The following is a 20,389-nucleotide window of genomic DNA, read 5'->3' on the forward strand; positions in this document are numbered from 1 at the left end:
TCCTTGATTCTGCAGATTAGGTTTCTCGGTCATGTGCATTCATAGTTCTTTTTCTCGGGCGTGTATGACAATTGGAATTCATTATTTGTGCGACTATTTCTTTCTCTCCAGTCAGACTTGAGAGTTCCATAAGGGCAGAGTTTGTGTCTTTTAATCACAGCTATCAAAGCAGCACCAGACACACAGTAGGCCAAGATTTGTTGAATCAGTGGAGAGTAATTTCAATGTAAACAATCGTAGTTTATTATTAAAGATCACTGCTGCAGCCTGCTTCCGAAAGCTCTAAATAACTTGTTTATATAGCAGCACTTGTCGAGGTCTGCTGTGCTTGTTGAAGGCTGCACATTTTGCTACATACTCGGAAGAACTTAGCTATTGGATGAAGAAGAAGAAGAAAACGCTCCACATTGCAAATGGTAGGATTTAACAGTGGGAGAGCCTGCCCCTCGCAGCTCCTCACAGGCCAGGATAGCCTGCCCTCCCGTACTGGAAATACCTCACAATGTTGTTTAGCTTCCTTCTCAGAGCTCAGGAACCCAGACAGCCGCACTGAGCCTTCCTATAACAGACTGTTTTCATCTTTATGGGCAGATTCAAGATGATTGCTGCCAGAGGTAGAAAGTTGGGGAAAAGTCCTCGAGGGTCCCTGTCTTTGTTTGGAGCAGGTAGCTTTCATTTCTCTTTATCTGCTTCCTGTTTCATCTTTTATCCATTACCTTAAGCATCTGTTATCTTTTTTTTTTTAAGTCTTAAGAAATGGGGTCTCACTATGTTGCCCATGCTGGTCTCAAACTCCGGAGCTCAAGTGATCCTCTTATCCCAGCTTCTCAATGTGCTGGGATTATAGGCTGTAGGTGTGAGCCACTGCACCTGGCCAGTCTTTTGTTTTTTTATGAGGGTAGCGGGAACATATTTAATTTTCTAAGGTTAAAAGCTTACTTTTGCTTCACTTAAGGAAACCACATGGGAGGTCTTCACAGTGCATTTTTCATTTTCATTGCTGTCCTAAGCAGCTACTGGTGTCCTCAGCCAAAACCAGCTTCAGACAAGTCACTTCTCTGGGGGGTGGGATGGGGGCTGACTTATTCTGTAAAGTGGGATTTTAGCAAACGACACTAAGAAGTAGCGTTTTCATGAAGAAAGCACATTTTGCTGCCTGCTTGGAAGGACTAGTTGAAATCCTTGGGCTGAGTCTGGTTTGGTGGCTTGTGCTCTTTTTCACCCCAGAGAGAGCATTCAGATGTTGACTGTAGTAATGTCTGTGCCCACCAGGTGGCACAGTTGCTTTATTTAAATGATAAGCTCATTTTTATTTTCAGCGAGTTGTGGTAACTCATTTCTTATTTTAATAAAAAAGATGCCATGATATTTGTTACTATCTTTTTAAAGAAATTTTGGCATTTTAGTTTGAGCGAGAAATTGGTGTCATGTTTCTTTTGTAGGACCTAATGCTACTGCAAATGGTAAAAAAATAGTTTTTTTAAAAGAGCTCTACGAAGGCTGTATAAGCCTTGTCATCAGCCCACCGTATGGTGCCAGCCTATTGCTCTGCATAGAATATGCAAGATCACATGGTGTTCTATCTGCAGTATCTTGGGGGGTGGGGTGGGGTGAGTTAAGGTTACCGTGGCAATTTTCATCTGCATTCCTCCTTTCTTTTGCATTTGAGACTTACTCAGGGTACTAGGGCATTTAGCTCATTGGATTAAAATGAATATAGAAACAAATGAAGTTTAGCAACCATCTGTTACCTACCCCTGGTTTCCATCACTTCATCAACCACAGTTCTACGTTCTTAACCTTATTCAGGCTAGGTACAGTATGTTGATGAGGCTTAGTTCCCTGTACCAAGGAGGCTGCTCTGATCTGAAGAGTCCTCCTTCCTCCTCAAGAGACAGAACTGTGTTGCCGGGTCTGAAGGCAGTGAGTTATCTCAACTGACAGTTCACAATCACAGATGGAACTCCTTGTTGTAGTCTCTTCCTGTTTCTCACTACTGCACCCAGCTGGTCTTTTTAAAGAAGGAAGGGAAGGGAGAGAGGGAGGGATTGTGCATATACTTTATCTGACATGTACCAGCTGTGTGACCCATGCCAGATTACTTCTGCGAGCCTCAGTTTCTTTGTTTGTAAATGAGAGTGATAATGGAACTCAGGGAGGATTAAAAAGATAATCTTTGTAAAGAGCTTAAAACAATGGCTTGTGCATAATAAAGTCTCAAATGTTAGCTGCTGTTTTTGCTTAATCAGTATAACTGCTGAACCTTTAGGAAGCTCTTTTCCTTCGTTTATCATCCTCCTCCTCCTCCTCAGCGTTATCTACTGATTCCTTGGCATTCCTGTACTGTCCTATATCTGTCGTTATTTCGTGTATTCTCTTCTGTTACCTGTGTGTTGTCTTGAGCTACTGTGGGAAATCGGTTCGTTTTTGCTTTTTATTTTGGCTTGCTATGTATTTAATACAGTGCCTTGTACATATTAATTGTAATTCAGTAAATTTTTGATTAGGCTCTTGGAACTTTATAAATTTTCTTGAAGAATGAGGATGTCACATTCTGCCTTTAAGTGATATTATAAGGAAGCCCATGACTCATTTATCCGTGCTCTTCATAATAGTAAGTTCTTATCTCCTTCAAAAGAGCTGTTGGCTTGTAGCCTGTGTCTGTGTACCACTTTTAGGGTCAGAACGATGCACATCTTTACCTATCATAGATTAGATGATTCTCCTTGGTTGTTTCAATAGAACTTTTCAAGTATTTAAAAAAATATATACATCATTGCAAAAATAAAGTTGTGTTTTGGGTAGGGTGGAGGGAGCTTTCCGGCAAAAACAGGAAAGCCTGCTAGACAAGTTCTAAAAGAGCTATAACGCAGAAAGTTGCTTTTTTAAAGCAGTGTACAGTTAACCTAATGATGGATTCTTCTGCTCCTGACCGACAGGTCGGAATGTCAGCCACGCTGCACAAGGCAAGCCCACGTTGTGCGCCCTGTACCCTGGGGAAGGGTGACTGTGCAGATGCGCAGGCCCGTGGAAATGTGCTGGCGTTTTCTTAAGCAGCCTGGACTTTGCTCACTGACCTGATCAGTGTGTACTGAACGAGTCTCTGCCCTCAGTGACTCCTCACTTCCAGATGGGTGAATTTTTAATTGATAAGGGGCAGAATTAAGATTGTTGTTGCCAGAGTTGGAAAAGTCCCCCCAGATCCCTGTTTTGTTTAAGAGCAGCTTGTTGTAGGTGGCTTGTATTTCTCCTGCTCCTCTTTCTTCCTGTTTCATCTTTTATCTGCTGACTTTCAAGTATCTGCTTATCTTTTTTTTTTTTTTAATGAGGGCAGCTGAGAACACGTTTTATTTTCTTGGGTTGAATGCTTATTTTTGCTTCACCTAAGGCGACCACAGCCTTTCAAGTAGTTTTGAAAAAGTGCACTTTTCATTTTCATTGCTGTCCCACCAGCAGCTGCTGGTATGACACTGTAAAAGGACAAGGTAAGTGGCAGGAAGGGAAGAGCATCAGGGATTCTCAAAAGTATGGTAGATACCATGTCCCTTGGTTAAAGAAAACAAAAGCTGAGGATTAGGTAGAGTAGGAAAGCAGTAAGAGACAAGGTCTGTCAGCAGCATTGCTTGTGCAAACGGCTGTATTCTGAGTAAACTCTAGAATATTCTGTGACGGGTAAAGAAGGGAGGAGTCCCTGCTGTGGTGTCCTTTTCCCAGGTAGGTGATAAACCTGACCTTATTGATGAGAACTAATTCCTGGGAGGGGCAGGACATTGCTAAAGATAACGTAGTCATTAAATACAGTACTGCTAGGCAACTCATTTTATTTTGAGATGGAGCCAGGATTTGACCTGGGTCTTTCTTACCCCGTACATAACCTGTGCTGCCTTTTACCTTGTGGGTCAGGAAACCTTGAATGCTGACATCGTGCCTCTCACAGCACTCCAGGCATTCATTCAGCAAATGTTTGTCTAATTTTTGTTGGACATTGGGAACAATGAAAAGAATGAAAACTTCTATATTTGCTAGTGGGTATTAGATGGTAATTCCTTGTACAGGTTTCAGGCTCTCTGTACATTAACTTAGTTCATCACAACCTTCGGAGCACCTAGTAGACAACGATGTGTCTTTATTTAAGTAGTTACGGTAGTTGGAGTGCTTCCTCTACTGCAGATTCGAGTCAGCAGGGTGACCTCCAACCAAATTTTGAGACAGGGTCTCGCTCTGTTGCCTAGGCTGGAGTGCAGTGGTACAATCTCGGCTCACTGCAGCCTTTGCCTCCTGGATTCAAGCAATTCTCCTGTCTCAGCCTTTCAAATAGCTGGGATTACAGGCATGCATCCGGCTCAGTTTTGTATTTTTGGTAGAGATGGGGGTTTCACCATGTTGGCCAGGCTGATTTCAAACTCCTGACCTCAAGTGATCCTCTTGCTTCGGCCTCCCAAAGTGCTGGGATTACCAGCATGAGCCACTGCACTCGGCCATCCAAGAAAACGTAGAAGTTACGTGACTTTAAAGGTCGCCTTTGTAAGAATACCTTATTGTTTACAGTACGGCAGATGTCCTGTATAACTTCAGCTGCAGCATTTGGAATCTACTGTGTTACTGTCTTACTGTTCCTACCACCACCTGATTCTTAAGTTAAAAAACAAAAGAGGAGATGAAAATGGAGTAGCATTCAATAAATGCTGTGTGTCTCATAATTTGTAGCTAAATCTGGTTGCAGACAGTGGCCACAGGCTTTACAGGCCTTGTTACGGATGTAGCAGGAGGGACTCAGAGCCCAAGCACCAGCTGCAGGACTAGCCCCTGGACCCGCCCACATCAGGGCCTGCTGCATCACTTGTTCAGCCTGTGCATGTGTTTGCTCAAAGATCATGTCACTGGCGATCATACGTACATTCCTTACTCAGTTAGGGTAAATACTAGTGTGCCCTCTGACTTGAGATTATACAGCAGGAGTTTAAGGTTCATTATTGTTCCTTCACCAAGTATTTATTAAAGGAAGGAACCCTTAGAGCCAGTTTTAAACAAGCAGACCTTCTCCAGAGTTGACCCTCCATTTACTGCAGATTGCTTGCTTTCTGTCCTTACATATTCTTGAGTGCATCTCATTACCTGGGTTTTAATCAGCTGACCTGCCGTGTGTTTTAGGTCTGGTGTGCCATTTGCGTCTCATCTCTAGTATGAACCCACACATTACCTGTGTCTCTCAGCAGGGTTCTGGCCAGGTGTATGGAGCCACCTGTTCGAGCAGCCTCATCTCACACTTTTTAGAACCTTAGAGCACTTTTATTTGGCATAATCTACTGTATTGTGAAGTGAAAAAGCAAGGGACACACTTTGGAGTAATTCCCTGCCCTGCCCTTTTAAAAAAAAAAAAAAGACACAATCTCACCCTGTATCCAGGCTGGAGTGCAGGGGTGATGTTGGCTCACTACAACTTCTGCCTCTGGGTTCAAGCAGTTCTGCCGCCTCAGCCTCCTGAGTAGGACTACAGGCATGTGCCACTGCGCCCAGCTAATTTTTGTATTTTTAGTAGAGACAGGGTTTACCATGTTGCTCAGGATGGTCCCAATCTCTGGACCTGTGATCCGCCCGCCTCGGCCTCCCAAAGTACTAGGATTACAGGCGTGAGCCACTGCGCCCGGCCCCTGCCTCAGCCTCCCAAAGTGCTGGGATTACAGGTGTGAGCCACTGCGCCTGGCCACTGCCTCAGCCTCCCAAAGTGCTGGGATTACAGGCGTGAGCCACTGCGCCCGGCCACTGCCTCAGCCTCCCAAAGTGCTGGGATTACAGGCGTGAGCCACTGCGCCCGGCCACTGCCTCGGCCTCCCAAAGTGCTGGGATTACAGGTGTGAGCCACTGCGCCTGGCCACTGCCTCGGCCTCCCAAAGTGCTGGGATTACAGGTGTGAGCCACTGCGCCCGGCCACTGCCTCGGCCTCCCAAAGTGCTGGGATTACAGGCGTGAGCCACTGCACCCAGCCCTGCCCCGCTTTTTGAAATCATCAGTTATACTTTTGTGATGAGCTATGGTCATTTCATTTGTCATTTGCTGACTTTCAAGTAAATTGAAATTTTACTATAATCTGAGTGAAGTAACAAGTTTGTAACTATTTTAAATATTAAAACAAATGGAAAATTAGTGGCTTAGTATTAGAATTAATATTGATCTGCAGTATATAATTAGTTGCTGTTTGAATTGGATTGACTTTTTCTTTTGTCAATGGAATATTTACCCCCACTTTTTGGAATACATGCTTCTCTATGAGAGTTGGAATTTTTTTTCAAAATTGATTTGTCTTTCCTAAATTGGTTGACAGTTCTCGCAGAGCTAAGAGCATGCTCTGGGTATAATCGCATAGCAAACTGAGCTGTAGAAGCTTAGACTTCTATTAGGACCCCTCTGTTTACTCTGTGACATCGTGGGAAAGAGGATCACTCTGAGCCAGTTTTCTTCAAGTTAGGCCATTTTACCTAGAGAGTAAGATTTCGGAGCCAAGATGGAATAGGATTTTACTGCCTACTTCATACAGTTCTATGCGTCTTGATCTTTTTTGAGACCGAGTCTCACTCAGTTGCCCAGACTAGAGTGCAGTGGCATGATCTTGGCTCTCCACAACCTCCGCCTCTCAGGTTCAAGCAATTCTCCTGCCTCAGCCTCCCTAGTAGCTGGGACTTCAGACACCTGCCACCACACCCGGCCAATTTTTGTATTTGTAGTAGAGACAGGGTTTTACCATGTTGGCCAGGCTGGTCTCAAACTCCTGACTTAAGGTGATCCACCCACCTCGGCCTCCCAAAGTGCTGGGATTACAGGCATGAGCCACTGTGCCTGACCTTTTTTTATTTTCTAAGCTTGTGTTATTTTTATAATTCATAAAGGAAAATCACGCATGAACATATGGCAGTGCCGTTGACTATGAGTCCATTATCTTTTCTGGTTCACTTCGGAAGAAAGACCAGACTATCCTTAGGGAGAAAATTGATTATCTTTAGGGGTGGCGGCTTCTCCTGAAGATTGAGTCAATTTGTTTTCCTTAGTGTTTTCCATAGTACTTGAAAGATAGCCACCTTGTATTGGAGTAGTACATATTTGCAAGCACATACCAAGCTTTGGGTCATGTAATCTATTTCTAAGAACTTCTTAAAACATAAGGAATAGTTTGTTTATTATTCAGCCTGAGCTGAGACTGAAAATGAACCCCAATTTCATCTTTCTTTTTACTGCTAAAAATATTGTTTAAAATAATATTTGTTTGTTGAAGAAAATTTTAAGTGAAACTAAAGGTTTTTTCTCTTTTTTCCTTTCCTTTCCCCTTCGCCTTTTCCCCTTCCCCTTTCTCCTCCCCTCCCCTTGCCTTTCCTTTCTTTTTCCCTTTGCCTTTGCCTTTCCCTTTGCCGTTGCCTTTCCCTTTCCCTTTCCTTTTGCCTTTCCCTTTCCCTTTCCTTTTGCCTTTCCCTTTCCCGTTGCCTTTGCCTTTGCCTTTGCCTTTCCCTTTGCCTTTGCCTTTGCCTTGCCCTTGCCCTCTCCCTCTCCCCCTCCCCCTCCCCTCCCCCTCTCCCTCCCCCTCTCCCTCCCCTTCCCCTTTTTCCCTTTCCCTTTCCCCTTGCCCTTGCCTTTCCCTTTCCCCTTTCCCTTTCCCTTTCCCTTTGCCTCTGCCTCTGCCTCTGACTCTGCCTTTCCCTTTGCCTCTGCCTCTGCCTCTCCCTCTCCCAGCCCTCATCCCCTCCCCCTCCCTCTCCCTCTCCCTCTCCCTGTCTCCCTCTCCCCCTCCCCCTCCCCCTCCCCTTGCCCTTTGCCCTTGCCCTTCTTGCCTTTCGTCTTACTCTGTCACTCAGACTGGAGTGTGGAGGCACAATCTTGGCTCACTGCAACCTCCACCCCCTGAGTTCAGGTGATTCTCTTGCCTCAGCTTCCCAAGTTGCTGGGATTACAGGCACCTGCCACTACACCTGGCTAATTTTTGTATTTTTAGTAGAGATGGGGTTTCACCATGTTGGCTGGTCTCAAACTCCTGACCTCAAGTGATCCCCCCACCTCAGCCTCCCAAAGTGCTGGAATTACGGGAATGAGCCACCACACCCAACTCTGAGTAATTCTTTTCAAAAATTATTAAATTATTTCCAATTATTTAAAATAGTGACAACATAGTGAGACAGGATCTGGCCTCCTAGCCTCAAGGGATTCCTCTTGCCTCAGCTTTCCAGAGTGCTAGGATTACAGGCATGAGCCTTTTTCTCTTTTAAAGAAGACTCATAGCTCATCACACAGCAATAACTGCTGTTAGTATTTGAGGATATTTATTCAGACGCTTCTCTGCGAGATCAATAACTGTATTATAATAATTCTATTTTGTTCCCATCTATTCTTTATTATTGTATTTATTTGTTTATTTATTTTTAGACGAGTTTCGCTCTTGTTGCCCAGGCTGGAGTGCAATGGCATGATCTCAGCTCACCGCAACCTCTGCCTCCTGAGTTCAAATGATTCTCCTGTCTCAGTCTTCCAAGTAGCTGGGATTACAGGCACGCGCCACCATGCCCAGCTAATTTTTTGTATTTAGTAGAGACAGGGTTTCACCATGTTGACCAGGATGGTCTTGATCTTTTGACCTCGGCCTCCCAAAGTGCTGGGATTACAGGCGTGAGCCACCGCGCCCGGCCCTATTCTTTATTTCTAGTCTTGTACATGGCAAGTGTATTAGTCCATTTTTATGCTGCTGCTGATGACATACCCGAGACTGGGAAGAAAAAGTGGTTTAATGGGCTTAACTTTTCACATGGCTGGGAAGGCCTTACAGTCGTGTTGGAAGGCAAGGAGGAGCAAGTCACGTCTTAATGCATGGCGGCAGGCAGAGGGGGAGCTTGTACAGGGGAACTGCTTTTTAAAAACATCAGATCTTGTCAGACTTAACTATCACAAGAATAGCACAGGAAAGACCAGCCTCCATGATTCAATTACCTTCTACTGGTTCCCTCCCCAAACACTGGTGAATTGTGGGAGATACAAATCAAGATGAGATTTGGGTGGGGGCACAGTCAAACCGTATCAGCATGCCTGAAGTACACGTGTATTGTACATGTATATGTGTTACAGTGGGCCACAGGCTGTCCTCTTTCCCTCAGTTTGTTCACTGGTGTCTCACCTTGTTTTTCAGTGGATGAGTACATTGCCATTGCCAAAGAAAAGCATGGGTACAACATGGAACAGGTAATACAGTGTTCTTTCTTTTGCTGTTAAAAACGAGTATTTTTAACTGAATTGTATTTTTTTCTTCTCTGTATTGAGTAGCAGTGTTTTTTCATTAGCAACTCTTTGGTAACTACTAGTAGTGTTACACAAACTCTGGTCTCCTCTTTCTTGTTAAAGGTGAATATTAGAGGACCCGTTGATTTGAAAGGCACATCTGTGCATTTCTGCAGATCTACAGCCTTTAGGACACTGATTACTTAATGATTATTGAGCTGGATGCTTGAGCATAATGCTTTCTCATTTGATATGTGATTTGTTTGTCGTTCTTCTGGTCGTATAATGATGTTTTCTGACTCATGTTTTCACATTTTACCTAAAGTGTTTTAATATTCACCATTTTGAATCACTTTTGGCTTGTAAACATTTGACTAAAGTTTTCTTTTGTTTTTTTTTTTCTTGTTTGAAGCAAAGTCCCACTCTGGCACCCAGGTTGGAGTGCAATGGCACAGTCTCAGCTCATTGCAATCTCTGCCTCCCAGGTTCAAGTGATTCTTGTGCCTCAGTATCTCAAGTAGCTGGGATTATAGGTGTACGCCACCAACATCTGGCTACATTTTAATTTTTTTTTAAGACGGAGTTTTGCTCTTGTTGCCCAGGCTGTAGTGCAATGGCACAATCTTGGCTCACCACAACCTCTGCTTCCCGGGCTTAAGCGATTCTCTGGCCTCAGCCTCCTGAGTAGCTGGGATTACAGGCAGGTGCCACCATGCCCAGCTAAGTTTGTATTTTTGGTAGAGATGGGGTTTCTCCATGTTGGTCAGGCTGGTCTTGAACTCCTGACCTCAGGTGATCCACCAGCCTCGGCCTTCCAATGTGCTGAGAGATTACAGGCATGAACCACTGCACCCAGCCACGGCTGGCTAATTTTTGTATTTTTAGTAGAGACAGGGTTTCACCATGTTGACCAGACTGGTCTTGAACTCCTGACCTCAGGTGATCCACCGGCCTTGGCCTTCCAATGTGCTGAGAGATTACAGGCGTGAGCCACCACACTGTGCCAAGGGTTTCTTTTAAAATATTGTCTGTAACATAGTAATAAGAAATCCACGAGATTTATTTTTCTGCAAAAGTGTGATGATACCTTATTTCATCATTAATGACTTACTTTAAATATATCAAGTTGGATCAGTGCTTTCTGTGGCCTTAATCCAGATCTTACAACCTGTAAATTACTGACATTTCTCATTTTTCCTAATGATAGAAGTTACCAAGAGTTTAGATTATGTGAAATTGTACACTTTTTTTTTTTTTTGGAATTGGCCTTAAATTTACTCTATCCTGGTCATTGAAGCTACTTTTAATTATTAGATGATTGCAGAATATACCTGTATTCTTAAGGATGCTAGATTTCTCCTTTAAACATGATCATTAGTATGAAAATTTCCTATGTGATAATTGCAATGTAAAAATTATCCTTAGCAACGTTTTGCTGGATTATCTCATCTCTTTTGTAATTTCTACTTTTTTTATTTCTAAGCTGAGAAAACCTTTATGTATATCATATATATATATATATATATCTTGTATATATATATGTATATCATATATATATATATATATATCTTGTATATATATATGTATATCATATATATCTCATATATATGTATATCGTATATATATCATACATATATAAAACTTAAATATATGTACAATTTTTTAAATAAAAGAACAACACAACAATTGTGCTTTTATAAATTACTTTCTTCTTTTATATATTGAGGCAGTAAAGCAAGATATTTGAAGAGCGCAGATCCTAGAGCCATGCTGGTTCTATAGCCAGTGGCAAGTTGCTTAATTTCCCGGGCCCTCCATATTCTAATTTGAAAGTAAGAATGATGGAGTTTACCTCACCAGGTAATGAGTTAATGCACAAAGAGCATTTGACAAGGAGAATTCGGAGACAACGACAGAGTGTCGAGCACCAAGAGACTTTGTCCCCACCTAGATAGAAATTACACCGTTAGTACCCGTCTGATGTAACTATTTTGGAACTTTGGGGCCTACTGAGGGCTTATAACTTTGGTCAGTTTTAGCTCCTAGCAAGCTAGCAGTATCCATCCCCCATTCTAATACCCCCCTGGCAGGCAGCTGTATGTGTGTTCCTGTAGCACTTGCATACAGCTTGTAGGAAATGGGAAGGGCAGCAAGCACCGGGTCCTCCAAATGCAGGATCAGTGCTCTGATTGCTGCTTCTGATCAGAGCGCAGAGGACCCCCACCTGCAGTTCTTGCATGCTCCTCCTCTCCAGCTGATGTGACTTCCAGGGGACTTAAAGGGCTAGTGTCCTTGCTCTCCCAGGCCCTCTTCATATTTCTCCTTTTACCCTCTTGGGAGCCAGACATAAAGGCTGGGACTTCTAAAAGCAACTGCATATTAGGAGAAAGTCACCATGCATGCCCGGGGAAAGGCAGAGCCTCAGAGAAGTTCGTAAGTCTATACCTCAGGCTGATCCTCAGCAGGGAGGCAAGCCTGCACAACCAAAAGAAAGCAAAAACGGTAAAAAACAGCAAACCCTGAGGAAGAGCGTGATTACGAGTTACTACGTTACTAGATTCAAATGTTGCCCAGATTTTAACAGAAAAGCTACAAAGCATGCACAGAAATGGTAAAGTATGCCTATTCAAAGGAAACAAATTAATCAGCAGAAACTCCCTGGGAAAAGACCTTACGGCAGATACTGGCAAAGGTTTTAAAATAGCTCTCTTAAAGATGTCAAAAGAACTAATGGAAGATACAGAAAAAGTCAAGAAAATAATATATTAACTAAATGGAAATATTAGTAAGGAAATAGAAAACCAAAATGAAATTCTAGAGCTTAAAAGCTTGAAATGAAAAATTCACTAGAGGTGCTCAAAGGCACATTTGAGGAGTCCCAAGAAAGAATGAGAAAGAACGTGAAGGAAGGATAATGGAAATGATTGATTGAGTCTGAGCAGCGGAATGAGAAAAGAGTGAACGGAGCCTAAGGTACCCTTGGGACACAATCAGGTGGACTAACATATGCATAAGGGGAAAGAGACAGGGACAGAGAGATTATTGGAAGAAATAACGGCCAAAAACTGCAAATCTGATGAAAGATGTGAAGGTAAACATCCAAGAAACGCAGTGAACTCCAAGGGAAGATAGACTCAGAGAGACTCACCAAAGCACATAATGAAAAGACGGAGAATCGCGATAGCAGCAAGCGAGAACTAACGCGTTACACATAAGGGGTCCTGAATAAGCTTATTAGGGTGTTTCTCGTCAGAACCTTTGGAAGCCAGAAGGCCATGGACTGATGTGTTCCAAGCAGTAAGAAGAAAACTGCCGACTAAGAATCCTGTATGTGAGAAAATTCTTTCAAAAGTAAAGGGGAGAAGTTAAGATATTCGCAGCTAAATAAAAGCTGCTAGAGAGTCTCTCTGAAGAGGCCATCGTGGGTCTGAAGTTGCCAACTGGTAATCCTGTTGTCTGTAAATTGTTCAAGAACTTGAAGCCCATCAAGTTCATAAAGGAAAGTTCGCAGGAGATGAAGAAACCGTGCATACAGCCATGGAAGCCATGGCTGCACAGGGCAAGGCCAAGAATTGAAGGCCAGCAGGCCGACTGCTATCTCAAGGAGCCCTCTCTCTGCCCGCCCCATGCCTCTTCACCTCCCTGCTGCACATCACACTGACCACATCTGTAGGCCTCTTAGGTTGGAGCTGCAGATGGAAACTCCTGGCTCCCATTTTCATTGTAACCTCTTTTGTCTCCTGCACCCACCCCTTCATATAAACTAGTCAAAATAGCACCACTGGTGCAGGGAGAAATCTCTCCTTATCCAACAGAGTTGAGGGATAGTGACTTGGGCTTTTGCCAGGGCTTTGTGTATTAAGGACCTTTATGGGAGGAACCATGCTGTCCTAGCCAAGGAGGAGAAGCAGGAGAGCCTGTTTGACCCCAGGCACCAGTCCTGTACTCTTTCTCTAGTCAGGCCACTCTGTCTGGGGAGCTCTGCTCATTCCAGTAGAGGATGAGTGTAACCTGCATGGTGATGTGAAAAAGCAACTGTTTTTTCCCTAACCCCCGAGGAGGTTGCTCTAGAAGGGTGACATCAATCCTGTATTAAGTTCATGTGTTGGATTTACATTTACAAAAAATTATACATAAAATACAAAACAAAAACCCACAGCAGTGGGTTTCAAAATCCCTCCCCTACCTTATTTTGTGGCAGTGAAATGCCTCTTGATCATGTTTAAGTATGTCTTTCACTGACTGATTTGAGTTGTGTTCTAATTGCTTGGCCCTGCCATGCGGATCCAGTATTCAATCTTTTTTTCTAGATCAGCATAATAAAGGAGTAATGTACAATTGAAAATAAATAAAAGCCTGTGTCTTTTTGTTTGTGTTGTTTTTTTTTTTTTAAGATGGGGTTATACCATGTTGGCCAGGATGGTCTTGATCTCGCGATCCACCCACCTCAGTCTCCCAAAGTGCTGGGATTACAGGCCTGAGCCACTGTGCCAGCTTGTTTATTTTGTTTTGAGACAAGTTCTTGCTCTGTCACCCAGGCTGGAGTGCAGTGGTGTGATCATAGCTCACTGCAGCCTTGAACTCTTGTCAGTCAAGCAGTCCTGCCTCAGCCTCCCAAGTAGCTGCAGTTACAGGCGGGCACCACCCTACCTGGCTAATTTGTTGTTTTTTATTTGTTTTTCATAAAGTCATTGTCTTGCCAAATTCCCCAAGCTGGTCTCCAACTTCGGAGCTCAAGTGATCCTCTTACCTCAGCCTCCCAAAGTGCTTGGGGTTACAGGTGTGAGCCACAATGCCCAACCTCAGATAATAGCTATAGAACATATACACAAGGAAATAGAAAGGAATTTATATCTTTCACCATCAGTAATCAACTAAATATTAAAAAGGAAGCTCAAAGCGGTGGCTCACGCCTGTAATCCCAGCACTTCAGAAGGCCGAGGTGGGCCGATCACCTGAGCTTAGGAGTTGGAGACCAGTCTGGGCAATATGATGAAAACCATCTCTACAAAAAAAAAAAAAAAAAAAAAAAAATTAGCTGGGTGTGGTGGCATGCACTTGTAGTCCCAGCTGCCTAGGAGGCTGAAGCAGAAGAATCACTTGAGTCTGGAGGGGGAGGCTGCAATGAGCGAAGTTCATGCCATTGTTCCTCCAGCCTGGGCAAGGAGAATAAAACCCTGACTCACAAAAAGGAGAAAAAAAAACCGTTAAAAGGAGACTGTAACTCAGGAAATGAAAGACATAAAAAGCTTTAAGGAATATACAGAACAAAATAGCAAAATGACAGAAGTCCCTCCTTATCAATGATTACTTTAAATATAAAAGAATTAAACTTTCCAAACCAAGGACAGAGATTTGCAGAATGGGCAAAAAATATAGGATCCCACTATATACCATTACAAGAGAGTTAGTTACAGTAGTTCCAAAGACACACATAATTTTAAAGTGAAAGTGTGGAAAATGGTATCCTATGCAAGTAGTAACCAAAAAAAAGCAGGAATGAGTATAATAATAATATCAGTCAAAATAGACTTTAAATAAAAGTTAGACAGGGACATTCATTGTTGGTGGGAATGTAAAATGGTACACCTGCTGGGGAAAACAGGATGGCAGCTCCTTCAAAAATTAAAAATAGAATTACCATATTCCACCAGTTCTACTTCTGGCCAAAGTGGGTAGATTGCTTGAGCCCAGGAGTCCAAGACCCGCCTGGGCAACACGGCAAAACCCCCTCTACAAAAAGCACAAGAGATTAGCCAGGCATGTGGTGTGTGCCTGTAATTCTAGCTACTTGGGAGGCTGAGGCGATCAAGGAGGATTGCTTGAGCCTGGGAAGTGGAGGTTGCAGTGAGTGCCACTGCACTCCAGTCTGTGTGACAGCCATACCCTGTCTCAAATAATAATAATAATAACAATAATTTGGTTTTTTTGAGACAGAGTTTCACTCTTGTCACCCAGGCCAGAGTGCAATGGCGTGATCTTGGCTCCCTGCAGCCCCTGCCTCCCAGGTTCAAGTGATTCTCCTGCCTTAGCCTCCTGAGTGGCTGGGGTTATAGTTGCCCACCACCACACCTGGCTAATTTTTGTGTTCTTAGTAGAGATGGGGTTTTGCTGTGTTGGTCAGGCTGGTCTCAAACTCCTGACCTTCAGGTGATCCACCCGCCTCGGCCTCCCAAAGTGCTGGAATTAACATGTGAGCCACCTCACCCGGCCAGTAATAATAATAGACAAAAAATAGAATGTTAGTTGTCAGGGGTTGGGGGTAGGTAGGAATAGGGAGAGGGAACAGGAGCTGTTGTTTAATGGCTACAGAGTTTCCCTGTTACAAGTTGAAAAGCGTTCTGGAGTTGGATATTGGGATGCTCATACAACATTATGAATGTATTAATGCTACTGAACTGTACAGTTAGATGTGTGTTATATAAATGTCACTGCAATTACGAAGAGTAGAAAAGGGGCATCTGACAGTGTCTGCCACTTAGCACTGTATATGTGTTAGTTTGTCTAAATATGAAGTAGTTCTTAACTTTTCTTTTTCCGGTTTCATTTCCATTTTCTGTGTTTTTTGTTCAATCTAAAATTTCACTGATACAATTTTTGTAGGCTCTTGGGATGCTCTTCTGGCATAAACATAATATCGAAAAGTCATTGGCTGATTTGCCCAACTTTACCCCCTTCCCAGATGAGTGGACTGTGGAAGATAAAGTCTTATTTGAGCAAGCCTTTAGTTTTCATGGGAAAACTTTTCATAGAATCCAACAAATGGTAAGTGGATGAGACCACTGAGTTGTAACTACTTTTTCTCTTAGCTACTCTTTTCTGCAGCACACTTGAGATAGGAGCATTATACTCACACGTGATACTCCCGTCCTGTCATCTGTGATTAGACCCTTCCCCGCCCAGTCCTTCCTGTTAGGGTTCCCAGAACATTAGACACATGGGAAGGATCTCTGCTTGTCTGAGGTGGCGCATCAAGGGGCTCTGGCTGCCTGGGGACAGCTGGCTTCTTTATGTTCTGTAAAGCTCTTCAGTAGACTCCTGCTTAGAAGCTTACTAACATTTGCATTAAGTGTTAAAGTGAATTTTTTTAAAACAAACCAAGTTTGATTTAAGGACTTTAGTTATGTGAAACTCTGATTCATCTTGAACTGATTTTATCAGCTTGTATTGACTGTTTCACTTACAAACTTCAGTAATTTGAAATATATTGATAAGAATTCATTTATCAATGTTTTCTTATCAGAAAAGAGGGCTATGGCTTCAGACATATATGAAGATTTAAGAGTGATCCTTATTAAAGATATCTAAACATTCGATTTTTAAAGATTACTTTTGTATTTAAATAAACCAACTCTTTTTGTATTTAGCTTCCTGATAAATCCATAGCAAGTCTGGTCAAATTTTACTATTCTTGGAAGAAGACGAGAACTAAAACTAGTGTGATGGATCGCCATGCCCGGAAACAAAAACGGGAGCGGGAGGAGAGGTGAGCCTGTGGCTGGGGTGTTGTCTAAGCACTCGGGAATTTCTCAGAGTCCCGACACACAAAGGCAAGGGAAGATGACTGGTTTTCCTCTGCTCCTTCCTGCTGGAACCGCATGTTCCTGAGATGTGTTAAGGTGTATTAAAGTGTGTTACATTATTCAGGTACTTTTCTCACCACTTTTTCCCTGCCGTTGGTGAACTTCCGTTTTGAATCAGTTAACTGACCCATTTTTTTCCCTGCTGCTTTAAAAGGAGTGGCTCGTTTTAATAAAAAAGAGTCTTTTATTTTGTAGTTTGAGGTTTAATATGGTATATTTTTACAAGATTCATTTGGTGTGTTTTTACATTTGCCATGTGGAAACAAAAATATAGAAATATCGTTTAGAGTTGCTTCTTCCATTTTTGACTATCTTTTTTTGTGTGTGAGTGAGAAAGAGAAACATTTTATAATTTCTTAGTAAGGATTTTAGTTTTCAGGATAGCTTAGTATGGAGAATACTTCTTAACCATCACTTCCTCAGCCTCGTATGTAGTACAGAGAAATAGAATGACCAGGTACTCATATTCAGAAATGGATTCTAGTCTCAGCATTGAAATTCCACATACACATTCACAAGCTACACTGGGATGTTTAAGGTCTTTAATTTATTTTTAAAAATACGTAAAATTGTACATATAGGCATGTGAGTTCAACATGCATCTTCCCCAAGCCTCCGCCTCAAGTCTAGAATGAGGGTGTTTGAAATTCAGAAGGCAGCCCACAGACCTAATGGTGTTTTTGTAAGGCTGGTGGGGTATATAAGTGGCTTTTAAAAACTGTATTTCTTACATTTTCTGTAATATTTTTGTCAATCAATAATACAAAATAGGCCAGGTGTGGTGGCTCATGCCTGTAATCCCAGCACTTTGGGAGGCCGAGGCAGGTGGATCACGAGGTAAGACCATTCTGGCCAACATGGTGAAACCCCATCTCTGCTAAAAATATAAAAATTAGCTGGGCATGGTGGTGGGCGCCTGTAGTCCCAGCTACTCAGGAGGCTGAGGCAGGAGAATTGCTTGAACCCAGGAGGTGGAGGTTGCAGTGAGCCAAGATTGTGCCATTGCACTCTAGCCCGATGACAGAGTGAGACTTCATCACACACACACACAGAACACAAAATAATAATATTAATAATAATAGAAAATAAAATGAAGGAGGATGAAATATATGGTCCCCAGTGTCCCATCTCAGAATGGAATTTTATTTCAAATGAAAGAGTAACATATGAAAACCCACTGAGTATCACTTTTGGAGAATTCAAACCTCTTGGACCAAGTATAAATTGAGAGTGACGTTAAGAACATCTCCGAAGCTCTTTTAGATTGTAAGAGTCTGTAACATAGTTGACCATGATAAATCTAGATATTTTTGCCTCCGACTTACATACTAGCCCGTCTATTTATGGATGAATAATCTTACTAACTTTTAATTAAGCATTTTCATTTTTTTAGTGTACTGTCTATATAGTAAGTCTGTTACTACAAGCAGGTGCAGTTTGCTAAGCAGCAATCAAAATTAAATAATGCGGAGTGGGATTGGATATCCTTGAGTATGAAATAAGAATACCTGCCAATGCTCTTCCATTTTTACTCCCTGGGGACTTTTTCAAAAATTGTTTGCATTACTCGTGATGGGGCCGAGAACTGCTCTGCCTCCACCTCCCATGTACACCTAACCACTTTTGGAATGCAGGGATGGAGGTGCTGCAGCAGCACCTGATAAATTGTTGACTTTCTAACAGGACTTGCCAATGAAAGTCATGGCAGAGACTGGGACAACATTTCCTTTGCCAAAGGCTCTTTCTACTTGTGGACACTCTTTCCTCAGCTAGAGCTTCCTGCTACCTTGGTGGAGGGTGGGAAGGAGGTGCCACACAGTGGACGTGGTCCCCCGGGATGGATTCAGAGGTGGGCACACTGGGGCAGGCTACATAAGTTCTGTAGACTTAGTTTTCTCATTTTTTTAGAGTTGCATTCCTTCCTACACGGGGGCTTTTTCCTTTTCCTTTTTTTTAAGAAATGCGTTCAGGATATTACAAAAAGCATTTAAAGTGCTATACCAATATTAGTTTTTATTTTATTGTTTGTTTGTTTGTTTATTTATTTATTTATTTATTTTTAAGAGGGGGGGTTTCACCATGTTGATCAGGCTGGTCTTGAACTCCCGACCTCAGGTGATCCGCCCGACTTGGCCGCCTCCAAAGTGCTTGGATTACAGGCATGAGCCACCACGCCCAGCCTTAGTTTTCTTTTTAAAATTAAACTTAATGCTTTTTTTTGAGACCGAGTTTCACTCTTGTTGCCGAGGCTGGAGTGCAATGGCACGATCTCAGCTCACTGCAACTTCCTCCTCCCGGGTTCAAGCGATAGATACTCTTGCCTCAGCCTCCCAAGTAGTTGGGATTACAGGCATGCACCACCACACCTGGCTAATTTTGTATTTTTAGTAGAGACAGGGTTTCTCTATGTTGGTCAAGCTGGTCTTGAACTTCTGACCAGGCAGTCTGCCCGCCTTGGCCTCCCAAAGTGTTGGGATTACAGACATGAGCCACCGCACCTGGCCCAAACTTAATTTTGAAACATCAGTTGTCCAGGACATCAGAAAAACCTCAGACTTTGTGCGGCCTTGAGTGGAAAGATGGTACTTGAAAAAGGATTTTTTTACTTGTTGGTAAGTTTGTTCCCAATGCAGTCGAAATTTATTCTCTCATAATTTTTCAGTTTTGTTTAGTGATCATATCCTAGTTCTCAACAGATAATTATGGAGAAATGGAAATGCATTTTTAATTTACACAAATAGAGCAATAGTGTTCTAGATCTGGATTGAGAGAGAAGTTAGGACTCTATTTTAGTAGTTTTTCATTTAGACTGAAAGAACTATGGAATTGGTATTCTGTTTGAATTATAAAGGTGTTTTTATCTCAGCAGTCTGAAAACATACTATTTGTATATTAAATCTGCCATTAATCAGTTTATTGTTTATATTTGTGTGGTAAAATTAATACACAATAACCATTCAGTCACTTGCTCTTGTCTTCCAGTGAGGACGAACTGGAAGAAACAAATGGAAATAATCCCATTGACATTGAGGTTGATCAAAACAAGGAAAGCAAAAAGGAGGTATTTCCCCCAGTATTGTTTAGGCGGATAAATTGTATTACTAGTTTCATAAATAAAACATTTCTCTTGCTTGTTCTACTTAATATATTAAGTGCTATGGGAAAGCAGCATGATATGGTTTTTTTTTCAATGATATTATCTTTGCTTTATAGATCGTAGAATTTTGTTTACCATTAAATATGAATCAAGAAAGCCTTAAAGGAAAAAAAAATAGCATTAATGAGTAATGATGTTCCCTAGGGCAGCAGTCCTCACTGACTTCCTTTGTAAGGTTAGCTCAGTAGGCTAGCAAGTGGCCTAGTGAATTCCAGGCAGACCTAGGGGCCTCCATTCACTCTAGCTCCTCTGGTGTCTACCCGTCCTGGGCACCCATGTCATGCCTAGGGTGACTGCAGGGAGCTGGCAGCGACTGAGCACAGCCCCCCATTACTCACTCAGAAGCAGGAATGTGGTCACACCAGGGCGAGCCAGGGCCATCCTCTCACACATGGTGATT

General features: G+C 42.5%; 1 protein-coding gene and 1 non-coding gene across 3 annotated transcripts in view; one reads left to right on the plus strand and one right to left on the minus strand.

Moving 5' to 3' along the window:
- Positions 1–20,389, plus strand: part of RCOR1 (REST corepressor 1) — a 136,166-nt gene that overhangs the window by 97,355 nt on the left and 18,422 nt on the right. For both annotated transcript variants that reach the window (XM_078335796.1, XM_035261573.3), the window contains exons 4-7: positions 9,161–9,213; positions 15,853–16,014; positions 16,617–16,735; positions 19,815–19,893. In XM_078335796.1, coding sequence (XP_078191922.1) covers positions 9,161–9,213; positions 15,853–16,014; positions 16,617–16,735; positions 19,815–19,893 — 413 coding nt within the window. The remainder of the gene's footprint in view (positions 1–9,160; positions 9,214–15,852; positions 16,015–16,616; positions 16,736–19,814; positions 19,894–20,389) is intronic.
- LOC118145320 (U7 small nuclear RNA) lies at positions 2,812–2,873 on the minus strand. The gene has a single exon (XR_004730442.1). It is a non-coding gene; the product is annotated as a U7 small nuclear RNA (small nuclear RNA).

The sequence above is a fragment of the Callithrix jacchus genome, chromosome 8, assembly GCF_049354715.1.
Source record: "Callithrix jacchus isolate 240 chromosome 8, calJac240_pri, whole genome shotgun sequence".
NCBI lineage: Eukaryota > Metazoa > Chordata > Mammalia > Primates > Cebidae > Callithrix > Callithrix jacchus.